This window comes from Chrysochloris asiatica, unplaced genomic scaffold (assembly GCF_000296735.1).
Source record: "Chrysochloris asiatica unplaced genomic scaffold, ChrAsi1.0 scaffold00176, whole genome shotgun sequence".
Lineage (NCBI taxonomy): Eukaryota > Metazoa > Chordata > Mammalia > Afrosoricida > Chrysochloridae > Chrysochloris > Chrysochloris asiatica.
In genome coordinates, this window is record NW_006408694.1 from 5,820,667 (window position 1) to 5,844,424 (window position 23,758).

Consider the following 23,758-nt stretch of genomic DNA (forward strand, 5'->3'; position numbering starts at 1 on the left):
TTCTGCTGCACAAGACCTCTTTAAAGTGTTCCAAAGCAAAGATGTCAGTTTGAGGACTAAGGTGTGGTTGGCGCAAGTCGTGATATTTTCAAAAGCCTCATATGCATGTGAAAGTTGGACAATGAATGAATTAGGAAGATTGTAGAAGAATTGATGCATTTGAGTTATGGTGTAGGAAAAGAATGTTCAAAGTACTATGGACAAGCAAATCTGTGTTAGAAGATGGATAGTCAGAATACTCCTTCGAAGCCAAGATGGCAAGACTTCATCTCTAATACTTTGAAAATATTAAGAGGAGGGACCAGTCGCTGGAGAAGTACATCATACTTGGTTAAGTGGAACATCACCGAAAATGAGGGTGCTCCACAACGAGATGGATTGGCACAGTGGCAACAGCAATGGGCTCAAGTGTAACAGCTATTGTGAGAATGGCTCAGGCCTGGGCAGTGTTTCGTTCTGTTGTGCATGGGGTAGCTATGTGTCACAACCAACTCGACAGCACCTAACAACATATGCATGGGAAAGCTGGACAATGAGTAAGGAAGAACAAAGAATTGATGTGTTCGAATTATGGTGTTGGCGAAGAATGTTGAATACACTATGGAATGCCAAAATAACAAACGAATCTGTCTTGGAAAATGATCCTTAGAACTGAGTCTGTCAAGACCTCATCTTGCTTACGTGAGATTTGTTATTGGGAGGGATCAGTCCCTGGAGAAAACATCATACTTGGTAAAGTAGAAGGTCAACCAAAAAGAGGAAGACTCTCAATGAAATTAATTTACTCAGTAGCTGCAACATTGGACTCAAGCGCAGCAACATTTGTGAGGATTGTGCAAGATCAGGTACTGTTTCATTCCATTGTAAATAGAGTTTGATCACTGTGCATCAGAACTGACTTACAAGTAATTGTAAAATCACTGTGTAAACGTATACATTATTCTAACTACTACCTACAGATGTGTAAGTATATATATGATTTTTGTTGTTGTTAAGTGCTGTTGAGTTGGTTTCCAACTCATAGCAACCGTGTATAGGTTTTCCAAAGAGGGCCTGGTGAGCTTGAACTACTGAGCTTGCAGTTCAAACTAACCTTGCAGTCCAACACATTAACCCAAAGCACCACATCAGTGCACCAAGACTCCAAGTATATATATACTTTTTATTTTTAAGTTGCCATTGAGTCAACCCCAATTCATGGTGACCCCATATGTCTCAGAGTACAACTGCACTCCATAGAGTTTTCAATGGCTTGTTTTTAAAAGTAGATCATCATCAGGCCTTTATTCTGAGGCATTGCTGGTGGTGGTGTGCCATGGAGTCAGTTCCAACTCATAGTGACCATACATAGAGTTTCCAAGCCTGTAAATCTTTACGGGAGCAAAAAGCCTCTTATCTCTCCCATGGAATGGCTGGTAGTTTTGAACTACTGACTTTGAGGTTAGCAGCCCAACTCATAACCACTGTGTTAACAGAGCTCCTTGCAGTAGCCTTAGGAGGATTTAAACCTCCCAACTTTTTGGTTAGTATTCCAGTTTGTTAACTATTTGCACACCCTGGGACTCCTTGCAAGCATGCAAGTAAGTCAGAAAATATTACTACAAAATCACAGAAACTTTTGTTAAGCAAAAATATCAAAATGTGAAGCTATTGTCTCAACATGTCCTCTATTTAGGGCTATAAACTTTTGAAGGCAGTGTTTCCAACTCTTTAAACCTTCATGAAGAATTCTCTACTCTTCAGTTTACACTATATAAGTATGGCAGTTTTGGCATCTTTAAGGGACTTAGATTATATATCTTTTGAAATGTTCTTTGAGTTTAGGGAACCAAAAGAAGTCTAAAGGGGCAAGATCAGGGCTGTAGGGTAGGTAGGGTAAAATTTCCCATTGAAATTCTCATAGGGCAGTCCTTGTAACTCTTAAAGAATGAGGATGGCTTTTTTTCACCAATTCAGGGTTCAATTTTCTTAAACCTTTTTTATTATGAGCCTCTGTGGCCTTTGTTATTGTCCTATGTCCTTCAAGAAAATCTATCAAGATTATCCTTTTGTATCCCCCCCAAAAAAAGTCACCATATCCTCCTGAGCTGACCTCTCTACTTTGAATTTAACTGGTCTAGCAGATCCCTTGGAAGCTCATGTTTTGATTGGATTTTGGTCTCTGGATCATATTGATAAATTCAATACTTATATTAGCTTTGGCTTTACTTAAAAGATGATGGAAATAACAGCTTTTATATTTGTTTTTGTTTTTTTTTTCATGTAATTCTTTGTTTTTTTCATGGCACAAATAGTACCTTTTTTTTTGGATAAGGCACCCTAATGAAATTAAGACAAGTGTTGTTGTTGTTGTTAATTGCCATTGAGTCAGTTCCGACTCATTGTGACCCTGCATCAGGTTCCATGGAGCAATTCCTGTGTTTAAACAGTCAACCTTGTGGTTCACAATCCAGTGCTGATCCTACAGCACCACACCAGAAATCCAAGACAAGTGTATTATTGACTAAACTTGTCAGCAGCTATCCACTAAACACAGAGACATGTTTAAACACATTTTGGAATAAATCTGTACAGATAAGTTATACAGTGTTGTTATAACAGAAATACCACAGGAAGATGGCTATAACAACAACAACAACAACAAAAAAATCATTTTCTCACATATAGGAAACTAGGAATAAGAATTGAAGGTGTCAGCTCTAGGTGAAGGCTTTCTCTCTGTGTCAGCTCTTGAAAAAGACTCTTTTCTCTTCAGCTTCCACTTCCTAGTTCTCCTCCATGTCTTGGCATCTGTTTTACCTGCTCTCTCTCTTGGTTCACTTGTTTTATCTCTGTTTATCTCAAAAGAGTTTGACTCAAGGTATATATACTACGCTAACCCGACTCCATTAACATAACAAAGAGAATCTATTTTCAAAGGTTAGAATGTGCAATATACATCTGGGGGAGATATAATTCAATTCCTATCATTCTACTCTTTGGTCCCCCAGAATTCATATCCTTGCCACATGCAAAACACTTTCACCCCATCATATCATCCCAAAAGTCTTAAATCAATTCCAAGTCCAGAATCTTGAGACCATCTACACAAGGCACTATCTTCTAGACTCTAGGCATTGGTCACAGCCCTGTATTTTATATGGAATCCATTGGCCCTGGGTTTCATTTCCTCTTCCAGATTCTCTGAGATTACAGCTTTGTTCGTTCAGCTTTGGGTGGCCCCATTCTCCTAGTCTAACTGAGTGACAACCCTACCATCTTGACCCCAGTAGGTTATGTTCATCTGCCCCTTGGTCATGGCAGATCCCACCCTCAGGTTTGGATGACAATCCCATGCCCCTAGCATACCTTAACTAAAGTCCCACATCATAGAGTTGAGTTGGCAAAGATCTACAAACCCTTTGAAACCTAGGAGGTTGTGATTCCACCCTTTGAACTCCAGGAGACTGTGGCCCCACCCTTTAAGCTGTGACAGTCCTAGCTGTTCTATCCTTAGAACTGATCTCGTAGCTGTTCTAAGGATAGTCCTTTGCTTTTCTTGGAGGGTCACAGATTTTGCCCCTTTGGCCTGTTTTCTGCCTGGAGCATTCCAATAGGCAGAGAGCACTCTTCCATTCTTTCTCAGTCTAAGCTCTGAATTTTTGCTACAAAAGTGTGTTAGATCCATCAGTCACGGGATTCAACTCTTTAAAAATAAAAGATTGTGTAGCCATGTCCTTAGTGAACATTTTAGGATAGATGCACTAATTTCAAACAACAGAAATTTCCAAATCTTCATTTTGTTTTCATTTCACACAGTTCATTTTTACATCGGTCTCTTCCTTCTCACATTTAACTATAAGGAGCAAGGATAGATCATATACCCCTTTAAGATCTTGTCTAGAAATTTTATCAGTCAAATGCCCAAATTCATCATTTACAAGCTCTAACTTCTACCAATTAAACATAATTTAAACAAGTTCTTTGCCACTGCGTAAAAATCATTATGCACCCTCCATTGTACAATTATTTTCTTTTAAAGCCTCTCCAGACTCACACTTGAATTCTACATTTCTAGCAGTGTCCTGTTGCTGGTACCATATGCATTCTCTTAGATGTAGAGACTGTTTCTATAGTTTTCTTTACTTCCTTCTGAACCCTCCTCAGAACTGCTTTTGATGTCATAATTCAACCACTAATCTCTTCAATGACATGTTGTTGTTGTTGTTAAGTGCTATCAAGTCGGTTCTGACCCATAGCAACCCTGAACAGGGTTTCCAAGGCTGTAAATCTTTACAGGAGCAGAAAGCTTCATCCTTCTTCCATGGAGCAGCTGGTAGTTTCAAACTGCTGACCTTGTGGTTTGCAGCCCGATTCGTAACCACTATGCTACCAGAGCTCCTTCAATGACATGTAGACTTTTATTATTAGACAACATAAAACTCTTTCAGTCCCTACCAATTACTCAATTCCAACCATGTCCACATTTAAGGTATCTGTTAGGAGAGTACTCCATTGTTCTGGCACCAAGATAAGTGGCAGTGGGGGAGGTTCAGCAAGGAAGAGATGGGGAAGAGAGATGCCTAGCAACCTGAAGATCATCATGCAACTCAAACAGACAAGTACCTTCTTCCATAGTGGGCAGAGAGGGAATTACTTCTCCTACAGCCAGTACTCTGAATTTGGACTTCTACCCTCTGAAACAATGAGAGAATAAATTTGGTTGTTCAATGCATCCACTTGTGGCATTTCTGATATATAAGCAATAGATAACTAAGAAACACCTTTTCTATAAAAATATTATATATCTATATCATAGTTTACTTTTGTTCATGTAGTATCAGATTAGAAAAGATAATAATGTGAAGTTTACCTTAGATATTTGTATCCCTATTGAGATGGACATGACCAGGGGAAATACATAATAGAAATCTCAGAAATAGCTTATCATGAGTTGTTCCTGTATATAAACAACAGGAAAGTTCTGTAAAGGCCCTGAGAATCCTGACAAAGACAACTTACTAGAAATCAAATATCTGCTTTAAGAAAGTAAGTAGATTGTCAGTAGCAGGTGGAGTTGAAGCAGTAAAATTATCAAGTATCTTTTCCAGTGGAAGAGACAAAGTTTCCAATGAAAAGTATAATTTTCAAGATAGTGCCACATGTTTTTAGATCAGTTTCCTGAAACATGCCCAAATCATGTGCCTCTTCTACAATTCTAGAAAGATTTGAAAGTATGATAACCTTTTCTCTTTCTCTCCATGCCCCACAATATTGTCTTTACTCAAGAGTGAGGAAAAAAAAACTCTTTCCACCTTTAATGTATAGTTACCCAAACAATGTACTTATTGAATATGAGGTTAAATTTCTAACCCCATATGCAAGATTCTTGAGGACAAAGACTTATTTTGAATTAAGAGGAGAGAGTCCTAACTTATGAAATCCCTAGCCTGCATGGAAGAAAAAACACATATTTTATATTCTCATATTCTTATTCTCCCACAGGCCACAAGACAAAACAAGAAACTGAACTTAGTAGTTTTTATTAGTCTTTGGGTGTGTGGGAGGAAGAAAGTGAGATTGATGCTTTGCATGTTATGGTCTTAATCCATTTAACTCTTACAACTTTGACTACAAGTTAAAATTTGAAAACATTTAGTTTTATTAGTGAGTTATTGGTTTTCTAAATTTTTTTAATAAAATGTAGTCCTGGTGTGGCTCTGCAGGCTAAACACTGGACTGCTAAATACAAAACTGGCACTTCAAACCCACCAACAACTCCTCAGAAACCATATACAGAGTTGCTATGAGTCAGAACCAACTTGGCAGCACTTAACAGCAACAACAACATAGATGCTACATTTCTACATAGACCAAGAGGTAGTCATTTGAACAGAACAAGGGGATATCGCATGGTTTAAGATTGATAAAGATGTGTGTCAGAGCTGTATATTTCACCAATTTATTCAACATGTATACTGAGCAAATAATCAAAGAATCTAGACTATGTGAAGAATTGGAGGCTAGCTCCTCAATGACCGTCAATGTGCAGACGACAAAACATTGCTTCCTGAAAGCAGAGGACTTGAAGCACTTGCCGATAAAGATGGAAAAATGCAGCCTTCAGTCTGAATTACAACTCAGTGTAAAGAAAACAAAAATATTCACAACAGGATGAATAAACAACATCATGATAAATAGGGAAGAGATTGAAGTGGTCAAGGATTTCATTTTACTTGGATCCACAATCATTGTTCATGGAAGCAACAATCAAGATATCAAATTACATATGCATTGCGTAAGTCTGTTGCAAAAGAAGTCTTTAAAAGTATTATTAAAGACTTTGAAGACTAGGGTGAGCCTGGTCCAAGCCATGGTGTTTACTTCATGTGCATGTGAAAGCTGGACAATGAATAAGGAAAACTACAGAAGAATTTATGTATTTGACTAATGATGTTGGCAAGGAATATTGAAACTACCATGGACTGCTAGAAGAACAAACAAATCTGTCTTGGAAGAATTTCAATCAGATGCTTCTTAGAAGAGAGGACATCGACACTTCGTCTCACGTACTTTGACATTTTGTCAGGAGGGACCAGTTCCTAGAAAAAGACATCATGCTTGGTAAAGTATAAGTTCAGTGAAAAAGCGGAAGAATCTCTCCTCCCCCAATAAGATGTTTTCACACAGTGGATGCAACCATGGGTTCAAACATAACAATTGTAAGGATAGTGCAAGACCCAGCAGTGTTTTGTTCTGTTGTGCACAGAGTTGTAATGCCTCAGAGTGGACTAGATGGCACCAAACAACATATGCTACACCAAAGAAAGGACACGAGCACCACAAAATACAATTATGAACTAGCATTTCAATCACAATAAAGTGAAGGTCTATGAATATTTATGCCTTCTTTTCAATGACTTTAATGGGGAGGCAGACTTCAAAAACTGAATTGTAAAACAGAATTAAGTTTGAAGTAGTTGTAAAGAAGGTTGTATTAAGAATGTCTTTGAAACTTTTATATACACCTTCTGGCACTCTGCAGTCTGTGTTTTAGTTTTGGTAAAGAAACTCATGAAGTTCAATCTTAGCTTGCCTTTTGGGGAATTTTTCAAAGTGTTTGGGGGAGAGTTAATCATGCCTGCATTACTCTCATGTTGTGTTGATGTTCACCCATGGGAGTAGCTTTCTCAAAAAAAGAGAGGATGGTTTTCATCATTCTAACCCTCACATGCTACGTATCTCTCTTAATCTAGTAATTCATTTAGCACATGGAGGGGAGTTTGCCTGAGTTGAGCCACTTTATATGCAACAGAGATACTCACGGGAGGAGGATTTCACAATACAGTGCTCACCATCCTGAGTAAACCAAGCCATTTTAATCCTAGGTGATTTCGCATCTGTCATAAATTCATATGGTTGGGGGATAAAAAGGAAAATCAAAAGAAAAAATATCACCTGTATCATTGTTGTTTTCTCTTATTGTGTTGTTTGAAACTATTCATAACTATGTACCATCTAATTTGGACAAAAGTAACTGCTGTTCTACAAAAACAGTGAACAGTTTTATTTGTTAATTAACAAACAAACAAACAGTTCAGTGATTGGTGTGGTATTTATTATGAAATGATGACAATAGAGTACTGGTGGTTTTAATCGTTTTAGCTTACGAGAGCCATCATTAATTTTGTCTGTAGTGTTGCAGGTGAAGAAATGCACAATAGATAAATGTTCTATATTGGTTTAACTGAACATAATATATAGTGTGTTCTGGAGTTGTTTGTCTCAATAGACTATAGTAATCAAAAGTAATGAACCTATTATGTGCAGGACCTTGGAGAGCATCGGATGGCAGTAAAAGTGTGGCACATAAAAGGTTTATTAAAGGAAATTAAAGTCCATCATTGCCACACCTGCTCCCCTATTATAAGACTACGGCAGGTCAGTGCCTTCAATCACAACTCAGCCTCTGAGAGCACAGGCGTGTTTCCCATTACCATTGCAGTCACACCACAGCCATGCTAGTGGCAGGTTTTAAGGATGGGAGCCATGAAGAGAGCCTTCTGCCTGCCTCTGATTTTCAGCAGGCAGAACAACTTATTCACATTTAAGAAGCCCTTCTGATAATGTGTGGCTGTGAATTAAACTAATGGATTACAGAGGAATCCTGTGTATGGGTGCAGTCAGTTCTGAATCTACTTTCCTGTGGATATAAACAACAGATTTTTTTAAATGTTCACATCCGATTGATACTTTATTTGCGTACCTTTCAAATGTTTAGTAATGATGTTTTAGTGAATTTTATTCAGACACAGACAACACTCAAGTTCACCTTCTTTATACATTGGGTGATTATAAACCTTTGCTGTTCAGTCATTCTCAATTCATGGCAATCCTTTATGTTGCAGAGTGGAACTGCTATTCCACAGGGTTTTGTTATGTTATGTTTTGTTTTATTTTGGGCTGTAATCTTATGGAAGTAGATTTTCAGGCTTTTCTTGCATAGAACCTCTGGGAAGGCAGAAGATTATAATCAGTACGTATTTTGGAATTCTGGATGTGAATGCATGTTATTTGTTAATGACCAAATTTTCCATTGGTGCTTGCTGGGGGCATTCTAGAAGGTTGCTTTTGCAGACATAATTTTCCTTCTGATTTAGGTAGAGGTCTTGCCCTCAAGGTCGGTTTGAACCGCAAGGTGGGCGGTTAAAACTCACCAGTGACTCCTCGGAAACTCTATATAGGGTTGCTGTGACTCAGAACCGACTCAATGGCACTTAACAACAACAACATATATCAAGAAAGAGCTAGAAATATAAAGGAATCAGATTTCAGTAAATCACACTGAAATCCTTTGACTTGGAATTTGAAGTCTGGTCTATTTCAAAACCACTGTTAACCAAACAATTCTTTTTCTCTATCTTTGTCATGCCATACGTGTTTGAGGCATTAACAAACACTTGTGGGCAAGGACATCGTCTCTCTTGTAGCAGTTGTTTCTGGTTTCCAGCATCTATAGATGTATTTCCAAAACTAGTAGTATGTGAGGGCAGGCATAGCTATATCCCCAGGGAGCCAGAATACAGTTCAAGAGCATTGAAGGCTACTGTGCTTTTCAGAATGACCTTCATAAATACAACTTACAAGTTTTTTATGTTTCAGCCATTGTCAAAGGAATGACCTCAAGACTTTGTGCTATGTTACAGATGGATACAGAGACTGAAGATAAAATGCTTCATACTCGTGCTAAAGGGACTAAGGGTGAGTTAGCAAGCAGGTTGTACGACATTGTGCCACCATACCATGTAATTTGGAAATCCCAACGCTAGCCCCTGATGTGCAGTCAGAAAAATTAGCAATTCTGCAGAGCTTCTTCTTTTACATCAAGCAAGGACATTAGGCTGAACTCTTATGAACCAGAAGTTAAGAACTCATAAAGTTCACAGTGAAGTATCAGTATGATGCTAACTTTTTCAAGATGCAGTCACGTAGAAGAAAATGCTTCATTGAGACCTTCAAAATATTGAAGTAGTAACCTTTAATAGCTGAGGACAAGTTGTTAGTTTATTGTCAAATCAGGTTTTGATTTTTGTGTTACCTGGCTTAGTGGCTTCCACACTAAACTCACTTCAAGTAAAATGATTGTGTTTGGTTTTGACCGTCCCTGCTGGGAGTTTTCTGCAGCTATGCAAAGTAATGTTTGAAAGGTTTAACTTGTCGATTATCCCTCTCTTTTTGTAACCAGCAGATGGTAATGTAATATTGAAATATAAACAGGCCCTTGATGATCTGAACATCTGGAAAACAAGATTGACTGGCAATAATACCCCTTAAGGAAAATAACTTTTATTATAATTAGCTATATTTTTGTGACCCTTAATTCTAAGTGTAAAACCGTAGGTTCGTCGTGTTCATCATGGTCTCTGGAAAAACTTTGGGCAACTGACCCTCACTCTACCCACCTTTCTTAGCGTGGCTTTGTTCGGGCAGCAACCTTTGGGTTACAAAGCGTACAACCATTGCCAAGGGCTTTGAGATGTGCAGTTAAACATGGATAGTCAAATAGAAAAGTTTTAGTGACTTGTTCATATAACCCGTCAAAGCTATATGATAATTTAAAAAAATAATAATCTATGTTTGAGAAAAGTCCAGGATATTAGTATTTTTAATAAATATAAGGATGAATCTTTTTTCAGTTATAATGCTACCATGGTTTTCATCTGCCATAATAACCAAAATGCTGACTAATGCTGTACAAGGAATGGAATCTTTTACTAACCAAACAGAAGTTTTACACTGTATTCTTTTCCAGTTTTAGTTTAAGTTATTTTTAAAGGCATTGCACCATAAGCCCTAGTATTTGAAGTACACTATTTATAAATATTAAACTTCTCAATAGAAAACAAGTTTAAGAAAAGCACACTATGTCTTTATTTAAAGATCATTTTATACCTGAGGTAAATATCAAAACACTCATACATGGATTACTTGAATCCTTCATCTTGACTTAAAGCATATTATTCTGTCATACTTTAAAATTGGGGGTATTTTAATTTGCAATTCTTTTTGGACTTCAGATTCTTTTGGTACATTTATATAAACCGTCAAATAGAGCCAAGATGCTCTTAGAAATGAAATAATGGCTGTTTGTTGTATAGCATGAATAATCTTTACAGTTACCTGTTGTCCTTTCCAATATGCTTTGTGTAGGAGGATATTTATAAACACTAACTGCTTTATTTCTCCTAATTTCTATCAGAATAATCATAGTCCTTATTTCTATATGTCTTTCTTTATATATATATATATATATATATATTAGTGTGACTGAAGCTTCACCTCTTCTTTCTATATAAATGAAGTTTATGGATTAAAATCTTTGAGCATGGTCATTGAGGAAAGCTTTACCAGTTATATTGGAATTCTTGTTTAATGTCAATATAAATATAACCTTGGGATTCTTTTACATAATTTCCTATAAAAGGTAAAATTGATCTAAAAAAATAATCCATGGCCTTCATGCTCCTGTAATTTTTGATAGATCCCTAGAGATAGGTACTGAATAAATCCAGACTAGGGTTGCAAGAACTCAGGGTCACCTACAGCAAAGTCAGTTGGCTCTAGCTCTCACTATCTGTTCTCTATGATCCAAAATCCTAACCCAGAAAACATCAGTCCACCCAGTGGGGTCTATACTAACCATGTATTTATCAGTATCTTTGGGGGGAGGGGGGCAAATTTCAGGCAAATAGTTTTGAAAATCATAAACTGATTGGTGTTTTGTCTTTTGTTTTTGTTTTGGGACAACAGTACCAATGGAGTCCTTAATTCAGGAGCTCAGGTAAGACTTGCCATGTGGTATTACTTTTCTTGATACTGACTAGCCTTAATTTTTAGAATGCTTTGTATGTTTCAATTCTTAACATCCTTGAATTAAGAACATTTGGCTTGGCACTACCTATACACCAAAGAAACAGAAAAAGAACAGAACTGACTTAATATTTTGATAATGAAATAGAGCAATGTTTTGTTGTGGATGTGAGCTATTTGTCACATTTCTTCTGATGTGTATATTGACATTTTGTTCACACCTTAACATAGTGTGTTGTAAGTGAAGAATGAAGCACAAATCTGATTAATGGATAATCTAAGTTGCAAATTCTACTTTTTTTTTTTTGCTTTAAATAGGCAGATAATTCCATCAGATGGCCACATTTTTTTTTTTTTTTTTTTTTTAGCATGAATATTTGCGAATAACATGACTGACATATTTTGGGGGCAAACCCATGTGTTTCCACTTCAGATGCTATGAATATATGTACACAATCTGAAAATCCCACTTTACCAGGTTATGCAAAATAAACTCCAATGCTATTTAATTTCACAGAATTCTTTTAAACTTTTTATTGTGAGTTGGGTAAAAGTTTAACGAGCAGAGCATCAGTTTTACATTCATATTTTGGTTCAATAGATTCGAATCCCCTCAATGCAACATCATGTATCCCACCTCTTCCTTGTGTTTCCCGTTTCCATTCCTCCTCCTTTAACACTTCTGAACTTGAGACTTTGGTAAATTCAGTAAATTTGGGTCTCAAATGATTGATTTTTCTAAGGTGTGCATACCTCACTAATATTATTGTTCCTGTTATAGACCTGTTGATTTTTTGGCTGAAAATTAAGCCATGGGGGTAAATTCATTTCTAGACCTGATGTGTGACTAAGGACCATTGTTACAGAATTTTTGTTGAACTATTGTAAAAAAACAGATGCATTTTAAAAAATAAATGAAGGTTGATGAAACACTTTCAATATCAATGACAATTTCTAGAGAAATTGTATCAGAAACAAGTTGATCCATGTCTATCTGTTAGATTTTCTCTTGCCTCGTATTTCCCAGAAAGTCCCAAATCCATTGTTTAATTCACCTTTCTAAAATCAGCAATGCCCTATGATGTATGCCTCAGAGAAAGGTTTGAGAAATGGAGGTTGTGCAATAATGTCAAATGTGTCTTGAAAGTTTTAACAACACGTGTGAACAATCTACATAGTGATTTTTTCCAGACTTGGTGATTCCTGAAGCGCTGCTATCTTAGTTACTTCCTTGTTACATATTAGTCATTCTGCCAGAGCTCAGTCTACCTATTTAGTGGAGCATATATCTACTAGAATTGAGGACACATTTATATGTTGTGAGCAGGTAACCCATACCCCTTCTTACTTTGCCAATTTTATCATTAAGATTTAAAATTTTAAACTATTTTGATAAGGGAAGAGTATATAGTATACCTTTGGACAGAGTTAAACCATTGAGTGCTTGGCTCATTTAAATTCTTGCTTTTTAAAAAAATACATATATTTTTTAAGTTTGGGGAGCTTATATATAGCTTGTTACTGTGAAATGATCAAAAGACATTTACAACAATCAGATTCTCAAACTGTGTGATAGATGCAATACCAGGACCTGATGTTTATGGAGGTCTGCTTCAAAAACAGCACCTGCCAAAGGTACACAGAAAGGAGAGAATTAGCAGAGAGAAGCAATTTGTGGGGGAAATGTTTAATATCATTCTGGAGAAATAGTTATAATAAAACTAATATTTATTGAGATCTGATTTTGTGCCAGACATCTTTAGCAATTTTTGTTGTTGTTAAGTGCCATTAAGTAAGTTCCAACTCATAGCAACCCTGTCTAGGGTATCTGAGGAGTGACTGGAGGTTTGAGCCATCGACTTTGTGGTTCAAACAGATCTTATGGCCCAGTGCATTCTCCTGTAGTCCCACATCAGGACTTCTGCTGAGAGACCAGAGCTTAGTCTTACTAGCTGTACTTTGTAGGTAACTTTTGTTTAGCAGAGCTATTCTCGGGCATCTTTCATTGTCTTTAGCTTTAGAAAGTTTGATTATAATACATCTTTATGATTTTCTTTTGGGGAAATTTTCTTCCAACAACTCTTCAACAATTTTCTCTCTGGTGTTTTACTTCTTTGTTTATTTAGTTATTTATTGTCTTCTTTGGTTCTGGAATTCCAATCACATGTAAGTTATTCCTCTTGAGGGTATCCCACACAATTTTCAGGTCTTCTTCGGATTGTTGTTATTGTTATTTCTGGTGATTCCTGTAGCAAATGAATATTGAGAGCTTTATCTTCAATTCTACTTATTTATTCAATTCTACTTATTTTCCCTTTCAGTATTCAATGTAGAATATATTTCTGAAATTTGGGTATTAATATTTCTGGATTTCTATATGTTATTTTTGTGTAGTTTCTAATTTTTCATTTATTTTATCAGTTCTTATATTATTTTTCTGAATTCTTCTAAAGTTTTATCTGTCTTCCTTGATTTAATCTGCAGTTTGCTCAGGTCATTCTCTCAAGTTGTTAAAAGTACATAAATATCATTCTTTTGAATTCCTTATCAAGACATTCTAATGCTATTTCTAATATTACATTTTCTGCCTCTATATTTTGGTCACTTGCTTGAGTCACTATGTCTTGTTTCTTCATGTAAGCTGACATTGTTGTCTCTAAGACATTGCAGTATCATTGTATTTATATTGAATTGATGTTCTCAGGAACTTGCAGTCTGTCTCCTGGTGGATGTTATAGGAACTGGAAGTACAATTTTCTGTTCACTGTTCATTTAGTGTACTTCCCGGCAGGTGTGTCTGATATTGGCTGCTGTTTATCATTGATCAGGTAGTACAAGAGTGGGTAGTGGCACTTGCCCAGTGAATGGAGCTACAGGGAGGCACAGATGTGATTGGGCAGTATGGACACAGTTGGTGTCTCCCAAAAAAACAACAACAGTAATCAGATATCTAATGAGGCAAAATTCACATACTTCCAAATCCTGTGGTGGTATGCTGGTACCCAAGACCAGACAGAGTAGAGGCTGGACAAGAGGGGATGCTACTGGCTGCCAGGTGTATGAGGATGGGCACTGGTCACATGCATCCAGTCACCAGGAGGGTGAGAAGAACCAGGGACAACTGCACACCCTGGCTACCTACCTCCAGTGTGTGTCCTCTACCTTCAGATACTGTGTTGACCAACAGTTACTGGCAAAAACTCATGATGGCTGCACCATGCCAGAGTGGTTGATAGCCACCCTCTGTCACCTCTCTTACTGTTCCCAGCTGACAATCATTTCACTTCTCTATCCTATCCTCTGAAGCTCAAGGTTCAAGGATCACCATCCACATCTGTTTCATTTGGTCTCCCATGTCCTAGTTGCCTAGAGTCTATTCTGTCCATCTGCCTACTCCATCATCTTGCCCTGAAAGTTTCTTGTTTTCCCGCCCCCCTCTTGTTCAATTTTCATTTTAATTATTAAATGATGTGATCTGTGGAAAAATTTTTTAAATCTTACTTACCATTTTTTGTGTCTGAAAAAAAAAAAAGTCTTGCTTTCATGTTTTTGCATAACTTCATCCATTTTCTATACTTGCTCCTCCAATTAATTCAGCAGAGCTGTTGTAACTCAAATTCACAAGTATGTACCTGAGCCCCAAGTATTTTAGAAAATGAGGTATGCTTCCTCAGTGTGAAAGTTATGGCTGTTTTGAAGAGAACATTGGCAACTTTATTTAGTTCTTTTTAGAATGCATTGGACATGTTATTGCTTCTAGAGCGACCACTTACAAAACTACTAATACAAATGGAGCTAATTTCAATATATTGTATATTGTTCATGGCACTAATAAAAATTGATACTGACATTCTCATCTTCTTATTACACTCTATGTCAGCTACTATCATTGCCATTAAAAAAGCAATTTATAACCACAGGCCCTCCTTTAATCATATTCCTTATTAGTATTTCCAGTCTCTTCTCTGGCGTGATTCAGGTTACAGGTGGTGCTGAGAGGCTTTCTGCGTCTTTCTAAATCATGACCATTGCAGTGTCTGAGCTCTTTCCTTTTATTACTATTATCCTTAATCGGAACCGCATGCTATTGCATCTGTTAATGCTGGTAATTGTCTCCCTACGTTGGCAAAGTGTTTTACACAGGTCCAGCCCCTTTCCTCTAATTAGGAAAATATATTCTAGCTTCTGAAATGGCTTTCTTATGTGCCTACTTAGAAAACAAATAAATTCAAAGCTTTAAGTGGATGAGAGTCAAATCTCACCATCCTTTGGTGGCCTTCATACTACTTTCAATTTGTTGGTTGAACTTATATAACGAAAATATTATTTGCCTCTTTCTATTTATCTAATTTTATACATTTTTGCACATTTTTTTAAAAGCTTATCATTGGCACATTCTCATAAGTTATGAAATGAAAATATATTTTATGGGCCCTGTAATTAATAATAGGGTTAATAATAACTTAATCAGCATGTGAACATTTTTGTGTTGTATAGATTCAGATGACCTTCTCTTTTCTCCTTCCTTGTTTCAATCACAAGTCTTTATATCAGTTAGCCTTCTGTTTTGTACTCAGTAGCTTTCGTTCCAATTTTCTTGTTTTTTCAGAATGACATTTCCCTTAATATTCACAGTTTTATTAAAACTATTTATGATTCAATGATTTCTGAATGTGATAATGAAAGAAAAAAATGGACAGAAACTGATTTTAATAATAAATATTCTATAAATCCATCATCCAGATTAAAGGAAATCATTTTAGCCACAAAATTGGATAAAGGAAGGCAAGAACACCTCTTCTTTTGTTTCATTGTTTTCTTTTCCAAATGCAGGACTCAGTCCATGTTTAGATATTTAATAATATGTTAGGCATATGTGTCTTTCTAAATACTGGCTAAACTTATAAATTAGAATACAGGAAATTGGCACCTTAAAATCTTTTTATTTTTAAGTCACTTTTAGAAGGAAGCTAGACCAGTATCAAAAAAAGTTGGTAGTATGAAGACAAAAAAGTGTTCACATAGGGGATGTATAAGCTATATTAATCCTTCAATCCCACATGCCCAGCTCTGGGCGACAAGTGAGAGACAAAACTTTAGGACATGTTGTTGTTAAGTGTCATTGAGTCAATTCTGGCACGTAGCAACTCTGTGTAGTGTTTTTAGGAAAGGCTGGTGGGTTTGAACTGCTGACCAAATAACCACCAGTGCTTATCCTACAGAACCATACCAGGACTCCAAAGAATATTTTATGTTTGTTATACTCTACTTAGGAACACTGCGGTGTAGTGGTTAAGCTGCTGATAGGCTAATCAGAAGTCTGTGGTTCAAACCCACCTACTGCTCCACAGGAGAAGAATGTGGCAGTCTGATTCTGTAAAGTGTTACTCTGTCTTGTAGAATAGCTAGGACTTGGAGTCAACTCAATAGTAAAGAGTGATAGGTAATGTGCTTATTAATATAGAAAATCGTCTTAAGTATATTAGCAAAGCTTTCAATGAGAATTAAGACAAAAGAGGTATGTGTCCTTTAACAAAAAATTCCATCACCTGTGAAAACCAATCACTGTTGCATTGGCTCAAAGACATGAACACCTCATATGTGTCAGAGTAGAACTATGCTCAATGCAGTTTTCAATAACTGATATTTTAAGTATATTATCAGGCTTTTCTTCTGAGATGTCCTCCTTCAGTAACTGGTCTCTCCTGATTACATGTCCAAAGTATGCAAAAACAGATTGCTGTCCTCACTTCTAAGGAATGTTCTAGTTGTATTTCTCCCAACACAGATTTGTTCCTTCTTCTGGCTATCCATGGTATAGTTAATATTCTTAACTGACATCATAACTTAAAGGTATCAATTTATGTTAGGTCTTCTTATGTAAAAACAAGATGGATTCACACAGTGACTACAATGCTCTCAAACATAGGGATGATTATGAGGATGATGCAGAACAGGGCAGTGATACATAGATTCACTATGAGTCAGAATCAATTCCATAGCAACTGATAACAACATCTTCCCGGATGCCCCTACGTAAATTCTAACCTGGGGTGAAACTGTTTGTCCCATCATGAACTCTCAATTAAGGCTCTCTTTTTTTGCTTAGCTATTCACAGCATTTTCCTTTTATTTAAAAAAATATCTAAAATGTAAATCTATTGTTTCTTAATATATCTTCTGTCTAGGTCTGTACACATACACTTCTTTTCTTTTTTGATGGTCACCATACCAAGTTTATTATTCCCATGGTGTTCTGGTGTGGTGTTATGGGATAAAGTACTGGACCACAAGGTCAGTTTGAAGCACAAGGTCAGCAGTTCAAACTCACCATCTGTTCCTTGGAAACCCTATACTGGGTTGCTATGAGTTGAACTGACTCAGCAGCGCTTAACAACAACAACAACACCAATGGCCTTCACACAGCTGGAGGTGCTCACAGTAGCCCATATACCACTTCCAGTCTCTATTTCTGTCCGCAGAGAAATGTCTGTTCCCCATTACAGGAGGCAGAGCATTCACCCAAATAAACCTATTTATTTCTGGTCCCTTCAACTCTTAACACCCCTCCGTGTGTCTTCCCTTGATTTCATCATTCTTCTGACAACCTTCCTTTTGTTGTATATTGCCTTCCCTGTCACCCAAGTTAACACGTGACTACCCTCTAGTCAGTGAATTAATCTCCCTTCCCTCCAATGCTTGGTAACCATCAAAGAATGTGTCCTTACATGTAAAAACCTTTATACTTTTTACAATAGTACTCTCATATAATAGTTGTCCTTTTTGATTGACTAATTTCACTCAGCATAATGATTCTAGATTCATCCTTGTTATGAGGTATGTTGCAGATTCACCTGTATTCTTCAACATGCATAGTATTCCACTATGTGTATATACAAACATTTGTTTATCCATTCTTCCTTAATGGACATTTAGGTTGTCTTCACTTGTTTGCTGTGATGAACACTGGTGTGCATACATTCATTCATGGCACAGCTCACACTTGTCTAAGCAAGCAGAGGGATTGCTGGATCATGTAATATTTTTATTTTCAACTTCTCGAGGAAACGCCATATTGTTTTTCACAGAGATTGCTTCATTTTACAGTTTCACCAGCAGTTTGTGCGAGTTCCAGTCTTTCCATACCCTCTCCAGTATTTGTTGTTTTCTGTTATTTTTTTTAACTTCACTGCTAATGCTAGGGTGAAATGACATCTCATTGTTGTTGGAATTGCATTATATCTATAAATTGCTGTGGATAATTTTGACATTTTTACAACGTTAATTCTTCTTTTGGTTTCTTATAGTAGAGTTTTATAGTTTTATTTGGTATAGGTCTTTTGTTTCTCTGGTTAGATTTAGTCCTAAGTATTTCATCTTTTGTATGGCTGTTGTAAATGGTGCTGTCTTCCTGGTTTCCTTTTCAGAGGTCTCTTTATTACTGTAAAGAAATCCAACAGATTTTTGTATGTTGATCTTATGCCCTGAAACTTTGCTGAATCTTTCAATGAGTTTCAATAACTTTCTAGACAAGTATTTAGGATTTTCTATGTATAAAATCAGATAATCTGCAAATAGAGTTTTACTTCTTTGCCAATATGGGTGTTCGTAATTTCACTCTCTTGCTTTATTTATCCATATCCTGAAGATTTTCATAAGACTTCCAGCACAATATTGAATAGGAGTGGTGATAAAGAGCATCCTTGTCAGCTTTCATCCACAATGAGAATGCTTTCAGTTTCCCTTTATTGAAAATAATGTTGGCAGTTGGTTTTGTTAATATGCCCTTAATTATGTTGAGGAATTTTCCCAACTGCTCCTATTTTGTTGAGAGATTTTTATCAAGAATGGGTGTTGGAGTTTGTCAAATGTCTTATCTGCATCAATCAATATGCTCATGTGGTTATTTTCCTTTTTTTATTTATATAGTGAAGTATGTTCATTGTTACTCTAATATTGAACCATCCTTATACACCTGGTATGAATCACACCTGCTGATAATATATACTTTTTTTATGTTCTTGGATTCTGTTGGCTAGTATTTTGTTGAGAATTTTTGCACCTATGTTCATGTAAGATGTTATTGTTGTTGTTAACTGCCATTAAATCAGTTCCTACTCATAGCGACCCTGTATAGGGTTTCCGAGGAGTGGCTGGTGAGTTTGAACCACTAACCTTGCAGTTCAAACCAACCTGGTGGTCCAGTGCTTTACCCTACAGCACCACACCAGGACTCCTCATATGGGGTATTTGTGTATAAGCTTCTTTTTTAAGTGATATGTTTGCCTGGTTTGGGTATCAGGATTATGCTCCCTCCATAAAATGTTGTTGTTGAGTACCGTGGAGTCAGTTCCAACTCATAGTGACCCTGCACAGGGTTTCCAAGGCTATAAATCTTTACGGGAGCAGAACGCCTCATCTTTGTCCCTCCATAAAATAGATCTGGGGATTTTCCATCCTTTACTGTGTTCTGGAATAGTTTAAGTAGAATTGGTATCAGCTCTTCTCTGAATGGTTGGTAGAATTCTCCAGGAAATCTATGTGGGCCTAGACTTTTATTAGTTGGGAGTTTTTAATGATGAGATCAATTTCTTATTTTGCTATAGATCTGTTTGAGTTTTTCACTTCAAAACACGTTAGTTTAGGTTTAGGTAGGTACTTTGTCTCTAGAAATTTATCCATATCCTGAAGATTTTCATAATTGTTCATAATTCAATATAATAATTCTTCATAATATTGTTGTTTTCCTTTTTATTTCTGTTGTTTCTATTGTGATTGACATCCATTTTATTTCTTATTCATGTTATTTGCATCTTCTTTGTTTCCTTTGTTAGATTTGCCAGTGCTTTGTAGATTTTATATTGATTTTTTTTCCAAGAACCAACTTCTTGTCATATTGATTCTATTGTTTTTCTGTTTCATTTATTTCTTCTCTCATCTTTGTTATTTCTGATTGTTGGAGATACTGAGTCAAGGTGTTGATTTTGGTTCTTTCTTCTTTTGTGATTTGTGTGTTTATTGCCATAAACTGCCATCTGAGCACTGCTTTTGCTGTTGTCCCAACGGTTTTGGTATGTTGCATTTTCATTCTTATTTGAGATAAGGAATTTTTTGTTTTATTTTTTCATCTAAACAGGGTGTTATTCAATTTTCATGTATTTGATTTTTTTTCCCTTCAGCGTCCTACTGTTGATTTATACACACAAGTCTTCTCTAACCTTCCCATGAAGACTTCCGCTGTGTCAACACAGTAGTTTTGTCATCTTTGAGGGACTCAAGTCATGCTACTTTAAAATGTCCTTTGAGTTGGGGGAACAAAATATGTCTGAGGAGACAAAATCGGGCTTGTAGAGTGAATGGGGCAATGTTTCCAAAAAAAAAAAAAAAATTCTAGTAGGAAAGTACTTACTACCCTCAAAGAATGAGCAGTTGTGTTGTTGTGCTGGACAATAATTCCTTGGCACAAATTTCTTGGTCTTTATCTCACTAATGGAGTTTTCAATTTTATTAAAACTTCTTCATAATATGCCTCCATGGCTGTCCTGTGGTCCTTGAGGACATCTATCAAGATTACCCCTTTGGAGTACAGAAACACAGTCACCATAAACTTCTGATCCAGCAGATCCCCTCATAAGTCAATGTTTTGATTTGGACTTTTTTTGGTACAGTATCCTCATGAGACTAAGACAATCTATTGCTGAAGGAATTTGTCTGCTCCTTCCACTGATGGTAGAGACATTTACAAACATGGTGTTTGAAATAAACCTGTGCATGTATGAACTGAAATCCAAAGAGCAACACTTTCTGTACTTACCCTGTGTGTGTGTGTGTGTGTGTGAGCGCATGAGCATATGCATTTCATGATGAAAGATGGGAGCTCCTCAGATTAACTGTATGTATTCTGTTTTAAATTAGAATGCTTGTATTCCAGAAAAGTACTATGGAGCTTTAAGGTATATGCCTATAGATCTAAGGAATCAAAAAAAAAAAAAAAAAAAAGGAACAACAAAATGTATGCTTTATTTTCTCTAGCTTTTTTCCTTTGTTCAAATATTTTGACAAGACTTGGTAGTTTATGTCAACTGATGGTTTATAGACGTCTAGAGTCTCAGGCAATGGCATCTTTAGAGATAAAACTGTGATTTCTAACAATGTGCCCAAAATGCCACTACTGCAGACCAAAGGTAAGAATTACTCACACACCATATATTTTGCATTTCAGAATTTATTGGCAGAGGTACAGTTTTCAAAATCTATTTAGCTTTTAGTTTTTGTAAAATAAATGTTTTACACAGAAGAATTTGCCACCCTTGATTAAATAATGAATATTTTTTCACTATACAGTCATTCAGCACTTCTTGTACACAGTATAATTTTAAGTATTGCAGTGGATACAAATATAAATGCTTCATAATCACAACCGTGTAGGGGTGAATGAGTACACACCTAGTACTGTTGGTCTTCAGAGGGAGAGGTCACTGCCAGTTTGGATCTCCAATGTACGCTCAGAATATTGTCAGCATAGGTGAAGCTGAACCCACACCTACCGACCCTGCATTTTAACCAAATCTCTAAGTGGTGAATGAGCCTAAAGACCATAGGTTAGACTTTCCTACTTCTCTGGGAAAACTTGACTCCACATGACCAATTTTCAATGGTGTGCGTTGGAAGAAAAAGTTTGCTTGTGACTTGCTTTGGAATTATTCTAGTCTCTGAATTTTTGAGAAATGTTAATGGATGTTTGAATTTCTATTTGGTGATGAGCAGTAGTTTATAGACTAAATAATTCCAACAGTAGTGTAGCAGGAGCACAAGTTTTGGCCTTCCTCAAGTCTTTGTTTTCACCTCTTATAAGTGTTTGGAATCGATGCGGTTTTAATTAAGTGGTCTTCACCTTGTTAGAAATTTTACATAAGGAGACTTTTTTTAATTTTAATTTTGGTAAAAATATACATAGAGTAGAACACATATCCATTCAACAATTCCTACATGTACAGTTCAATAACATTGGTGACATTCTTCATGCTATGTCATCATTCTTCATGCTATGTCATCATTCTCACTGTCTCTACCCATAATTTTTCACCACCATTGGCTTAGACTCACTACTTCCTAAACTCTTCACTTATGATTTATTAAAGTTACTGTTGTCAGTTTGATCTCATATGAAGAGTTCTTTAAAGGGGTGCAGTCTTTTTGATTTTAGCTAAACTGTTGTGCCTTTTAAAGATGCTTTCAGGGAATAATTTTTGGCTTATTATTTGAAGAGTTTCTCAAAGAGTGATAGATTTAGGGGTTCCTCCTCTGGTAGCGTAGTGGTTATGAATCGGGCTGCGAACCTTAAGGTCAGTGGTTCGAAACTACCAGCTGCTCCGCGGGAGAAAGATGAGGCTTTCTACTCCCGTAAGGATTTACACCCTCGGAAACCCTGTTCAGGGTCGCTATGGGTCGGAACCGACTCGACGGCACTTAACAACAACAACAACAACCAGACTAATTAGGTGCAGTAACTCTGAACTCTATAAGAATTTGAAATTCTATTTGGCATTTTTTTCCCTTCTGGCCAGAATTTATCTTCTAATCCTTGATCAATTCTTCCCAGCACTATCCAGTTTTAGTCTCATGGCAAAGAAGACAGTAATTCATAAAGCATTACACCTGCTGTCCAGTTCTTTTGTTGATTCCTGTATCACTTTCTTCCTCTGTTGTTCCAGGCAAATACAGAACAGTTTGATGCCTACTCACAAGCTTTTAAAACCCCAGGCACTACTTGTTGGAAAGGGAATGGAATGGTAACTCTATAACAGCATTGACTGAACAGTTTCAAAAACCATTGCTCTCAATCTTCAAACCAACAAAATTAAAACTAATCCCATGAGAAGTTAGGAGGTATCTAAATGCATTCATAGGTTCTCTGTCTTTCTGGTTGCTGTTCTTATAAAATTATATATAACACACTATTCACCCTTTTTGGTGTACAATTTGATGCTGCCATTATGTTTGTGTGTGTGTGTGTGTGTGTGTGTGTGTGTGTGTGTGGTGCTGCTGCTTTCTTTGTTCTGCATGTCTTCCTGTGCTGAGTTTATGGTATTTGTGTTCTTTCTTGTCAGTTTCCTCATAGTTTTAATGTTTGCATGTTCTTCTTGGATTTTCATTTTCTTGGTATGTGGTAAAGTGCTAATTTGCTTTGAGTTTACCTTATAGTCCATTAACTTTTCCCTCTGTTTAGTGTAGTTAATTTTATCCTGTAATCTACCTGACCTTCTCACCATCTGGCTCTCTGTTGCTACGTGTTTACCTTCTCTCACATTATAATTGTTGTGATCGTAGACTGACCTCTCAGAGCCTCTTAGTTTGTTCTTGTAGTTTTGTTCTGTTCTCAAGTTTTCCATTTGTTGATTGAGTTCTG

The 23,758-nt window shown here is 36.5% G+C and overlaps 1 protein-coding gene across 1 annotated transcript in view; it reads left to right on the top strand.

Annotated features, from left to right (window-relative positions):
* Positions 1-23,758, top strand: part of ST18 (suppression of tumorigenicity 18 (breast carcinoma) (zinc finger protein)) — a 198,926-nt gene that overhangs the window by 5,610 nt on the left and 169,558 nt on the right. Inside the window, exons 3-5 of the mRNA XM_006871867.1 lie at positions 9,142-9,240; positions 9,559-9,672; positions 11,290-11,320. Of these exons, the coding sequence (XP_006871929.1) occupies positions 9,142-9,240; positions 9,559-9,672; positions 11,290-11,320 (244 nt within the window). The remainder of the gene's footprint in view (positions 1-9,141; positions 9,241-9,558; positions 9,673-11,289; positions 11,321-23,758) is intronic.